Source organism: Polyodon spathula, chromosome 1 (assembly GCF_017654505.1).
Source record: "Polyodon spathula isolate WHYD16114869_AA chromosome 1, ASM1765450v1, whole genome shotgun sequence".
In the NCBI taxonomy this organism is placed as follows: domain Eukaryota; kingdom Metazoa; phylum Chordata; class Actinopteri; order Acipenseriformes; family Polyodontidae; genus Polyodon; species Polyodon spathula.
The window spans coordinates 87,040,775-87,053,808 of NC_054534.1; the positions used below are offsets into that span (position 1 = coordinate 87,040,775).

The window sequence follows — 13,034 nt, forward strand, 5'->3', positions numbered from 1 at the left end:
GTAAATGAGATTTGAGACTCAAACTCATAGGCTGCTGCAAAGTGTAAAGTTAAGCTCAGTTTACACTGCCCAAAATTCAATTAACTTAACCATTCTCAATGAGCAATCTCCAAGGAGCCGGCTACCGTCTCTCTGCAAGAACAGTTAGTTAAGCATTGCAAACACATTCTTTATAACGCTGCAACAAATGCTCCTGGATCAGGACAGGGTTTCTTAAAGCTTTATTATGTAAATTTACAGGATATCGTGTCAGTAGTTTATTGGCTTTGATACCTTTTTAGTTGTTTTGCCTTCATTTAAATGATAATTCCCAAATGTTCCTAACATGTGCACCCCTTTCTCAATACGCCCACTTAACTAGTTTCGATTCCTTTGTGCTGACTCTATATCCTTTTATTCTTTTTTTCTGAAATACATATTGGTGCAAATGAGTGAAACAAAGTCTGACAATTAAACATTTAAAAATTGAATTAAGTTGTTTGCTGCTGGAGCTAAATCATTATCTTCTGCAGTTTTAATTTAAAACATCCCCATATTATAAAATATAACAAAAGTACCTACTATTATCAAACAGACCTACTGTTGTTAAAATGGAAAAAAGCTGACACTATACCATTCCCCTGACTTTGAATTTAATGCACTCTGTATCTTCTGGTGAGGCTCATTGGTACAGGGGCCCAGCAGCATTTTGAATGCTGAGTCTCAATGGGTTTCTGCAGCTGGTGGTGCCAGTCTTGACAGCAGCGATAGCTTTGGGATCGAGCAATTAACTCTGATCCCTTGTGGCTATTGATTTTCTTGAACAAGGATATTTTGGACTGGCAGTCTGGGGATTTACATTTTCTCTGTAGCTGGAATACAAGTATTCATAATGAGCATTATCATTTTTTATTGCTATGCTTCATGGTTTCAGGGTCTCTTCAATAGAAAGACAGGACAATGAAATTAAATTGAGCTAGTGTAAGTTTTCTATGGAAAGGCTCGTCTGTGATTTCCCCAGGCAGCTCAAGTTTCAGCTGGATACTGCAGCATTAGAAAGATAAATATTCCTTTAGAGAGCTGTAATCTCTAATAAGTTTATGAATTGTCCTCCGAGTAACTGCAGAAGGACAAATGGAAGATCAGGTTATTGCGACACCTGCTGCAATTCAGCTATTTCTATATTAGTCGCGGTTTTATGCTTTTCTTGTTTGCGCGCCACATAAAATAAATGTAATACAGTAGTTTCTGTAGGGAACTTACAGTAGGAGGTCTGTAAATATATACTGTAATGACAAATATGTATGATAAAAATATGCTTAATCTTTGCTGGTGTACTGTCTTTTTTTTGTTTAATTCACATAATTAATGTTCTTTATTTTCCTTCCCACAATGTCATTATATTATCATAGACCCACACTGGAGAAAAGGAAAAAATATGCCCATACTGTGGTCAGAAGTTTGCAAGTAATGGGACCCTGAGAGTTCACATCAGGAGCCATACAGGTAAATATTCACTTTTGCCTACACAATTAATCATTTGCTGAACATTATATGGGGAGCAATATTAAAAAGTTGAGGTGAAGCATCAATAAATGGGGTCAATAGAAACCCACGGAACTGTTATATTATTATTCATAACAAAGCTACATGGTGCTCAGTTTTTATTGTGGTAGACTATGGTGTATGAAGTACCATGTTAAATGTTTAGAAACAGTTTAAAGTCCTTAACACAGTTTGCATTCACATTATACACGGTTTGTAACTGTTTTTTAGGCAAAATTGGTTTAGCTTACCTGGTGGACCTGAAATCTGGACGTGAAATATGTTCAACTTTGGTTATAGCATCCTCCAAAATGCCATACTGCCTCAGGTTGTATGGGACTGCATAGTTTGAAAGATCCAAAAAGTAAACAATAATGTGATTGTGAGAGGAAAGTTAACTTTTAATTAAAATTAACATTAGTTGTATTGTCAATTTTAGCATTCAGTTCAGTTGTAGTTGTTGTAGACAGAATCAACAAATTGAATGTAAAATTGTCGACTGAAGCAACTACATAATTCTGCAAATATACAATCTGCATTTGAAGCAGATGCATCACAAAGCCATTGTGTTGCCATCAGAGACGCTGCACTCTCCTTTCTTTATGCAGCCGCACTTGGCGTCGGAATTGAAACATTAAATTCTTAGCCAACAGGGACAAAACATCATCCTCGATGGAGAAAACTATGTTTTTCCTTCCACATTACAAAGGGTTGCTGGGATACCGTCTTCCACTAACCCACAATGCATGTGTGTTTCAACAACGATCAGGTTAAACTATCCCAGTTTCATTAGTGCAATCAGGACGCTCTAACCCTGTTGGGCTGGTTTCAGGTAAACTAGTTTTGAGATTGGTTCTTGAGCATGGCTGTGCTAATATGGACAGGCCCTAAGTCTACCGAGATAATAATAAGTGAATAATAATGAGTGAATACATTATGCTTCATCGGGTTCTTACTGGATGCAGGATGATAACTTTCTTAAACGTGCATAAAGTCTGCTATTTTTTAACTTCTGTTTTAGAAGTTTCAAGATTAGAGTTACTTTGTTATAAAAGTATGTATGGCTCTTCATTTATTACACATCAGTTAATTTACAAAGATAATTACCCTGATTAAAGGTGATGCAAGTGCGGCTGTGGCACAGTATGCAAATATTGTATACTATTGTCCAGTTATATTTGCAGGCTAAAATATGTTAACACAGAAATCAAATGTGTATACTATATTGATAACACAAACTAGCACTGGTGATGGTGAAATGTAAAATTAATGACAATTTTTAGCACTTTGCTAAAATGTTTTTGGAACATTGGAAGCCACTTCCAAAAAGGAAATAGTTTCCAGACTCTATATATATATATATATATATATCTACCCATATTATACTCCGCCGCATATATAGATCAATCATATAACGCTATCCACTCTCAGAAAACGTTGTCATATATATATATATATAATTACAACAAACTACCACCCACTGAGTTCTGTGACCCATCTCGAACGTTTTTTTTTTTTTTAATTCAGGAGTTATTAGAAACTTGTCAAAGAAAAAAAAAAACACATACAGAGACCTGACATAATGTATTTACATATGATAAGTTTCTATAAAGCCCTGGTTTCCTTATCGCTCAATCTACCATAACTAGCTGTCAATATGAAAGCTCTTAACATTGTTCAATTGAGGTACAGTTTCAGCAGCCCTGTATCTAATTGTGTGGAATGGAAAAAAAAGGAACGTTAACCCTCGGTGGGGGAGCCCGGAGTGTATTTTTCACCTTGACATGTCAGGTTTTATGTTTCTACTCACACATGCAGCAGAAAGATCCCCCACATAGTTTCAGCTTAAATAAATTATTTATATTTTTGTAAACTTTTGTACCCCAGTAAAGAAAAAAATCTAAAGATGCATGCAGAAAGCTATACTGTACTTGCATTCGTGGTTTATATGGTGGGAGACCACTGTACAATGGTCACTGTTTGCATACAGTTAGCTTACTGTTTTGTTTCTGGGTGATAAATTAGTAAGCTTTTGATCCAGTTGAAAATAACAAAGATGGTGTGTATAGGAGCTGTTAAATTAACATTCTGAGGTGTTTAGTCTAGTTCTGAAACACTAGCGTTTTTTTTTTTTCACTTTGAAAAAGCTTTGTAAATGTGTCTACAAATGCTATTGTATGATTTATTTTGTTCTACACACTTTGATCATGATTTAACTTCTACACCAAATCAGATTTCTAAAATAACAATAATATTTCAATGTTTACACATATATAGGGTGTTTTGAGACACAGTTAATGAAATTGCTTCACTCTGCCAATTGGATAGATTGTTTCTGTTAATAGAAATATAGATGTCGGGAGATTAGAAATCTATGTTCTGCCCCTTTACTTGTCCAGGAATTATGAAGATATGCCCTGGCAAAGGTTGAGTGAGTCACAATGCCAGAGCAGATTAGAAAGCGTACTCTTAGTATGGGTTCACATGGTTTAGTATTCCAATTAAGTTATCCATATAATTGGCATAAAATATGTTCTTCTGAGTTGTTAGAAAAACTCCATTTTGTAGGCCATGTACTTGTTTTAGAAACGTGCCTTCAAACTTAAGTCTTACGTTCTTTTGCTGACAAAGGAATGGACAGAGAAAATAAAGGAGAAATTGAAATCAGTGCAATAAAGAGGCTGTTTAGAGAACATTTATTTACAATGGCGGACATTGCTGCCGTTTCTGCTTCTCAGCTGAAAACCTTTGTGATGGAGCCAGCGTCCTTGTCGCACATTGCTCAGCTGTGTGGGAGACTTTAGGATTCTAGGTTCAAGAGCAGTTCTGAAGCATAAAGTGATTTTATTGTATTTGTGATAATTTTTAGTGGGGGAAAAAAAAAAAAACAAGAAAACATGCCACAGCTGTTTAGGTCAAGTACTCCCATGTTCCCATACTGGCATACTCGTATGCATAAAAGATGGCGGTAATTTCCGGCCATTTAAATAAATTACTGGCCACTATTTAACATGTGATTTAAAAAAAAAAAAAAAAAAAAAAAAAAAAAAAAACTATTGCCTGGTTATTGTCTGGCCAGTAATGGTTGTAGATGTGATTTACCAACACAGATTGTTACGGAGAGATTGCATCTAACCAATCGTCAGAGATCTGCAAATGAGCTGTGCCCCCTCCTACTTAAGACATGTGTTGACACTGTAACATTATGGCTGTGGGACATGTCAGAAGACAGGTTGTCCGAAATATAAAGACGACAGATTAAAAAAAAGTTAAATTATACACATACAAATATGTTTAGTGCTTGGTTCATTTTGAATGAATAAATCATTGTGCTGAAATGGCATAAGTGTATTCTCTATATGTATTAGCCTACCGTATGTAAAAATATAAATCTGCACATTAGGTATATACAGCATATACAACACATTTTGTTTCATAAAGTCTAATGAAACTTGCTGAATAATGTTATTTTAACATATTAAATTATACCATTTTGTCATTTTCCATATACAGTACTTCATGAAAACCTGACATGAAGTCCTGCACTACTATTATGGCTTCCAGTAGACATTTCTAATATAATTTTGTAATTTATTTGATTACATTATGTTAAATAAGAGATCAAAATTATATTCATATTGTTTTCTTTTTTAATTATATGTCTCAATCCTAAAATTCTAGGTGATGCAAAACTTTTAGCCGTAGCTATACAGCACAGTAGTAAAATCAAGTGAATAACCTTGGCACAATTTCTTTTTACTTTGGTCTATAGGCTACCGGTAACACAAAACAAATCATGATGGTGCATTACACATACTGTACAATGCAAGAAAAATCCCATGATGTTACGTTAAAACTGAACGATTTTAGGGTATTGTATTTTACCGTAGACTACTTAGTACACAAAACAGATCATGGTGCAGCATTCACACGTTCTGATACTATACAGTACCTTACATATACTGTACACACTTGACAGAAATACATACTTTTTAAATGTACATAGAAAGCTGCAGTGTACGGGTGGCTACAAGTAACACACCTACCTACTACTTTTTGTTTTCTTTTGGCATGAGTCAAACTTTCTTTTCTTTGCAAAACATAATTAAAAGACTTCAAATTCTGAATATTGTCGTCCACGTCTTGCATTTCGAACCAGTGGAGTCCATCTATATTTCTGAAAGCTTCTTGCCCTTTGCCAGCTGATTGATTGCAGTTTGTTTAAACTCTGTAGAGTATGTGTTTATATGCTGTCTTTTAATCATGTTCTTAATTTTAGCAATTTAATAGGCTGCTTGTATCTGTTGTTGGGTTTATATTCATCCAGTCAGTATAACAGTGTTTATTTTTTTTTAAATTGGTCTCTCTGGATAATTCAATTCCTAGTGTCACACTAAATTGGTTATGATCGGGGACATATCACGCATGTCTGAATATACGGCATAGTGGTGTCTGTATAGCAACGGACTCCTCTACTAAAAGTTTCTGGATGTGAGTTAAAGGTCAAGAAAAACCTATATTCACTCCCCAGTAACTCGCAGTAACAAAAGAATATGCACTTGTCAACCAAGATCAGCTGTTTGAAAATACAAGGTTCTGTGGCTGGGGAAATATGGCAGGAGATGGCTGATCAGGTTAATGCAGTTGATACTGTAAAAAAAAGGAAATCATATACTGCCAGAAGCACTGGCAAGATGAATGTCAAATTGCAAACAGAACTTCGAGGTCTTCTCACTCTTTTGGATCATGTTCCGAGATATCGCCCTCCTCTTGATGTTCAGTCCACACAAGCACACCAAAGCCTGGCATTTCTTAGAGCAATGAAGAGGCTACAAATGAGATTTATATGCTTTCCAACCAGTAAGTAGCCTACCCTGTTCAGACAAACTAAAAATACAATTTAATGTATGCGTTACAAATAACAAAACACTTAAATTACATAATTATTGGATAATTTAAGATGATTTTTTATTATAACTATTGGCTTAAATACAAGTTTCTAAACAAAGAAATGATGCTAGGAAATGATAAGGTTAAGATGCATCTCCTTCTCTGCCTGGTCTGAGGAACGTGTGAATTATGATGCCAGTAAGGGTCAATTAGCGGCACAATACAGATTGATGAATCGGACGAATAATATGCCAATGAGAAATCTGGTCTTTAAGGGCATGTTATTCTAACGTCACGATGAGTGATGTTTTTTGACGGTAAGTGTTGTTTATGCATCACGCGGTGAAATACTGTCATGTTAAACACTATTACTGGCACATAAGCTTTAAGCATATGGGCCCACAAGTTAATTTCAAATTGTGGGCCCTGTTCACAAAGATATAACTCATGAGTTATTTAAAGGTTGTTTTGGAAGTCTATTTCATACATTAGATACAGTATGGTATGCATGAAACTTTTCTGACTCTTAAAGAAATGTTCTTTAAATAGCTTATTACTTAAAACTTTGTGCATGGTCCCAGAAAACAGGAGATGTTGAAAAAGACTTATGTCAAACAATTCAGTGTCTTTTTAATAACTATAAAAATAACAGTAAACCCATTAATAAATAAGCAATCTACAAAATAACCAAACAAATGTAATTCAGTAGCAGAAAGTTCTTCCAGCCTACTAATGCCATAGGCAAATGAACACGTTAACTAAAAATAAATACAAAATGTGTCAAATAATCACATATCCCAGGTAGTTAATGACACTCTGCTTCCTCTGGGGCCTCACAGCACACCGGATGCATGCCACTCTTTTTACAACAGTGCACATCCTGTTACAGCTATAGTGCAGGCTATAGAGTTTAAAACTCAACTTTTTTTTACTTTTGTGTATTTAATCCCCATTTGTTGTGATATTTATATTCACATATCCTTGATGGTAAATCAGTTATGAGTAGTGACATCGGGCGAGTGTCGGATCTTCAGGTGAAAAACGTGTTTTCAGCAGAACAGTATCCAGGGTTTGAATCCAGACATAGTGCCAGCACAGACAATGCCTGGTTAGAGCAACATGGAAGCTGCTTTTATCAAACTAAAATCATGAAAATAATAAACCGCTTGTGATTATGTTGAAATAGATATTGCGGGAATAGCCACAACACAACAGGCAGCAACGATATGGAACACTTTTAAGTAGTGGAGTACTTAATTACAGTAGGTTGATCATGTATTGATGAAATGTGGCCGCTTCTTCAGCAGAATTCACATCTGCTAAGCTTTGAGAAGGCTTTGTTGATGGTGGAGATCAAGCTAGAGATTTTTCAGTCATTCTGTAATAACTGACATATGGTCGAAACCCCCTGCAGACCTTTTTTTCCCTCTTCTTTTTTTTTTCTCCCCCATTTTGCCTTTATCTGGAAATGGCCGCACATTAATGAGGCCTAACAATAGCTGGCATTAGCAGATCGTTTGAATTGGTTTGGGTTGAGTGAAGGTGCATGTGCAAGGAGCAAACAGTAGAGATGGAGACCCAAGGCAGACTTGTTGCACTGTAATCCATCATCCACAGTAACAAACCAGCATAGACAGAGAGCACATTCTAGGGCTCACTCAGAACACTGCAAGGCTTTGCAGTGCCATATCCTGTCAGCTAACTGCTTTCTCGGGGTCACTGGGATTTGTGGTTAATTTGGTCTTAAATCTTCCCGTTGGTCACACAGATTCCAATGCTTAATTGTGAATTGTGAACACAAACACTGTGAACAGACCCTTTAAAGCCGAGGCAAGTAGAATAAATCACTTGCTAATTTTATTTATTTATTTATTTATTTATTTTTTTATTTTTTTAACAAACATACCTCAACTAGGGAATGTAAGGTTTAATGTTTAAGTAAGAAATATATACTTACTCTGTAGTTTGAAGTAATGATGGAAAGGCATTTTGACACATGGAAAAACAAACAAGTGCAGTACTTTGTGCAGCTGGATTAATTTTTGAAAAACTACTGTAGTTATTCTTATGTGTGCACGATCATAACCCGAATAATTCCCAAATTTTGACAAGGTTATATGATGTTAGTTTATAGTTTTGCCATTTACATTTTTTTTAACAACGCTCTAACCCTTTTTAAAATTCCCCTGCAAAAGTTTTTCAAGAACAATATTGTGACTCAAAGGGTAATAAATACTTTAATCATTTACCTGAAAGTACATCAAAAACTATATTAAATATTACTTCTTGGACACTTTCACTTTGAATAGTATTTAAAAATGCTTCAGTTTTAAATTAGCTAAAAAATATACTTTTTGGTACCTTAAAAAAAACAAAAAACAAAACAAAACAAAAAAAAAACTTATATATAACAAGCAGTGTTTATTTGAGTATTCAAATGTTTGTGCTGACACTGAAAAATGTAATGCCTTTTTTCAATTAATATCCATATCAAGTTAATTTTGCATTGGGTCATGTTATTCCAATCCTACTTTACCACTGATTTACTATACTGTACATAGTTTACCATGGTATACAGCAGTGAACATTTATTTGGTTTACCTCACTATTACGTTTGTTAACTTAAAAACATACACATTTATTTAATTGATTATTATCCTTTAAAATATGCTATTGAGTTTCTCAAAGCGTGGGGATGGAATTGTAGGGATGGACTGATAGCTGCAGTTTGATACCTAAGAAAAAAAAAAAACTGAAACCAACATGCACTTATAACCTTGGTACATTGTAAATCTTTTTCTGAACCGTCCACTGTACTGCACACATTAAAAACGATTTTAAAAGTTCTCTTTTAAAATCACAATTGAATTGAATTGCATTTGCTCCACAATTACTATTCTCTTAAAATCTGGAACTTTTAGAAAAAATGATCCCAAAAACTATTTAAGAAATCAAATGCAGTTCTTTACTGCCAGGTTAAAACTGTTTCCCTCATAATTAATCTCATGTCCCAGCAGAATACACACAGTTACTATTTTTAAAATGTTTTTTTGCTACTTACAAGCTAACATTAAAGACTGGGTTTGATATTTATATTTTTACATGCATTTCAGTCATGGTATCTTCAGAAATACTAAAAGAAACAAAGGTTAGGCAAACAAACATTTTGACAAAAACACCAGCATGTATTTGCTTAAAATGTTCTTGTGTTTTTGCTGCTGTGGTATATGTTTTTTAAGTGCATTTAATGACTTAATAAATGAAAACTGCTGAAACAGTTAATTTGGTCTCTATGGGTTAAGTTATGCCAAAGAAAACAGATGGTGATGTGAGAACTATGTGGAACTGGAGGAAGACAAAAGCAAGCCCCCATTTCCTCTTTCTAGCTCCTCTGCCAATGGAAGTCTTTGATTTTGTTCAAGCATAAGGAAACATTGCATTCATAAATCTCTGAATAGTTATTGTAGATGCTTTAATTAGATTGCCTGAATAGTCAAGGTGATTGGTCCCAATACACCCCTTGTGGTTGGGTTTCCCTATAAGGGCCCCATGTTGGATGCTGGGTGATGAATTCAAGAGGCGACGATTTATTTTCATTTATTCAAAGCAGGAACTAATTGAGTGACCAATGCGGCCTGTAAGTTAACAACAAAGTCTGAAATTTTTTTTGGTAAATTAATTTGTGTGCTAAGACTAGTATATCCACCTTTAGAAATCGCCCAGTTCTGTAGACAAATATCTTGATGTAAAGACAACATTTTTGCTTTTTTCTCACCAGTGCTAACACACACACACAAAAAAAAATGAAAATGACAAAGTGTTTGCTTTGTTTTTTTGTCTACACTTTTCTAACAGCTGTAAACGCAAAGGAAAACACAATTCAAGGTTTTTTTTCTGTGTTAATGACTGCCTTATAATGTTTATTGGGGTGGTTTTAGCAACAGATTTAATGATGTCATTTTTTAGTGACAGATTGACCCCTTAAAATTGTTGCTAGCTTACTCACCACAATCAAATGGCACGTTACCTTTGTAAAATGGTGAGGTCTGACAGACTCAGAGCGATTGCACACTGGACCCGTTCTGTCTTTTAGCATCCGTCATCCAAAAAAGTTGTTTGTCAGTCCATTGCACACTAGATGTGTCTCCAGTTTAGGCCGTTGCTTCTTTACTTCCTTGACTACAATTGAAATAAAAAGTAAATCCAAAATTGACACATCACCATCGATTGACAATTACAGACTCGGTGTGCAAGGTGCAACAGGCAATGCACATGATCGTTCTTTTCTTCTTAGATGCATGGTAATATCGAATGCATGATAGGATCCAGTGTGCAATGGCCTTAATAGTGAGCTGTATGCATAAATGTGTAGGTTGATTAACTTGCGAGTGTATCCTGCCTCTTTCAATGAGTGGTTTGCACATGTACATGTACCCATAAACAGTGTATAATTTGTGAAAAATAGTAGGCTACTGCTAAAATAGTGTTTTTTCAATATTTATTAAATGTAAAGGAAAAAATAGCAACCAAGAAAAAGCACTTACAGTAATGAATAATAGCCAAATCTACTACAAATTCTTTCATGTTCATTCATTTCATACAAATCATCTGAATGTTATAGACTTCAGTGTACAGTGGCTCTCAAAATTATTCACCCCCTTGGACTTTTTATGTGTTACAACATGGAATCAGAATGGATTTAATTAGGAGTTTTTGCCACTGATCAACAAAAAAAAAAGTCCATAATGTCAAAATGAAAAATAAAATCTACTAATTGTTCTAAATTAATAACAAATAAAACAGAAAATAATTAATTGCATAAGCATTCACCCCCATTGCTATGACATACCAAAATAAACTCTGGTGCAAGTCACATAATTAGTCCACCTGTGTTAAATGGTGAGGTCTAACAGACTCAGAGCCATTGCACACTGGATCCGTTCTGTCAGTTTCACATGATTTCAGGTTAAATACACCTGTCTCTGGGAGGTCCCACAGTTGGTTAGTACATTTCCTAACAGAAACTACATCATGAAGACGAAGGAACATTCAAAGCAAATCCGGAATAAGGTTCTTCAAAAGCACCATTCAGGGGTAGGATATAAGAACATTTCCAAGGCATTGAATATCTCCAGGAGCACAGTAAAGTCCATTATTAAGAAATGGAGAGAATATGGCACAACTGTGAATCTATCTAGAACAGGCCGTCCTCAAAAACTGAGTATCCGGGCGAGAAGGGCATTAGTCAGGGAGGCCACCAAGAGGCCTATGGCAACTCTAAAGGAGTTACAGTCTTCAATTGTTGAGCTTGGTGACACTGTACATATGGCAACAATAGCTCGGGTGCTTCACAAAACTGGCCTTTATGGGAGAGTGGCAAAAAGAAAGCCATTGTTGAAAAAGACTCACACCAAATCTTATCTAGAGTTTGCCAGAAGGCATGTGGGAGACTCTGAGACCAAGTGGAAGAAGATTATATGGTCTGATGAGACCAAAATAGAGCTTTTTGGCCTCAATGCTAAGTGCTATGTTTGGCGCAAGCACATCATCCTGAGAACACCATCCCTACCGTGAAGCATGGTGGTGGCAGCATCATGCTATGGGGATGCTTCTCTGCATCAGGGCCTGGAAAGCTCATGAAGATAGAGGGCAAAATGATGCAGCAAAGTACAGAGAAATCCTGGAGGAAAACCTGCTGAAATCTGCAGGAGACCTTGGACTTGGGAGAAGATTCATCTTCCAGCAGGACAATGACCCCAAACATACAGCCAAAGCCACACTGGAGTGGCTTAAAAACAAAAAGGTCAATGTCCTGGAGTGGCCCAGTCAAAGCCCGGACCTCAATCCAATTGAGTATATATGGAAAGAGTTGAAAATTGCTGTTCACCAAAGGTCCCCATCCAACTTGACGGAGCTTGAGCAATTTTGCAAAGAAGAATGGACAAAAATTGCAGTGTCCAGAGCTGGTAGAGACTTATCCAAATAGACTCATGGCTGTAATTGTTGCCAAAGGCGCCTCTACCAAATATTGACTCAAGGGGGTGAATACTTATGCAATTAATTATTTTCTGTTTTGTATTTGTAATTAATTTAGAACAATTTGTAGATTTTATTTTTCACTTTGACACTATGGACTTTTTTTGTGTTGATCAGTGGCAAAAACTCCTAATTAAATCCATTTTGATTCCATGTTGTAACACAATAAAATGTGGAAAAGTCCAAGGGGGGGGGGTGAATACTTTTGAGAGCCACTGTATGTCAGACCAAAAATCTAATTAATTATTTGCAGATTCCAAACAAAGTTAAAACACATTTACATTATATATGGATTGCTGCTGAAGGGACGGAGAGCAGTTAGATGAATCTGTCTGCTAATGATCTTGAAAGTACATGGGCTCCGACATAATTAGGGCAGGTCAATTCCACTGTTACACTTCCACACCTATAAATACTCACCTTAATACACTAAACAGTAACATATTTGTCATTAACTGCAGAAAGGATTTGTTTGAAGTATGAAGTAGATTTAAAAACTTTGAAAATGTCAGTGCAAACCTAGTTGTGATGCTGAAATGGGTTTTGTACTTAAAAAAAAAAAAACAGGTTGTGGCCAACTTATT

At 35.6% G+C, this 13,034-nt stretch overlaps 1 protein-coding gene across 5 annotated transcripts in view; it reads left to right on the top strand.

Moving 5' to 3' along the window:
• Positions 1–13,034, top strand: part of LOC121323776 (PR domain zinc finger protein 5-like) — an 83,224-nt gene that overhangs the window by 42,698 nt on the left and 27,492 nt on the right. For all 5 annotated transcript variants that reach the window (XR_005951185.1, XR_005951177.1, XM_041265002.1 and 2 more), the window contains one exon: positions 1,392–1,485. Coding sequence is in view for 3 of the 5 variants with exons in the window: in XM_041265002.1 (XP_041120936.1) it covers positions 1,392–1,485 (94 nt within the window). In the remaining 2 variants the exon portion in view is untranslated. The remainder of the gene's footprint in view (positions 1–1,391; positions 1,486–13,034) is intronic.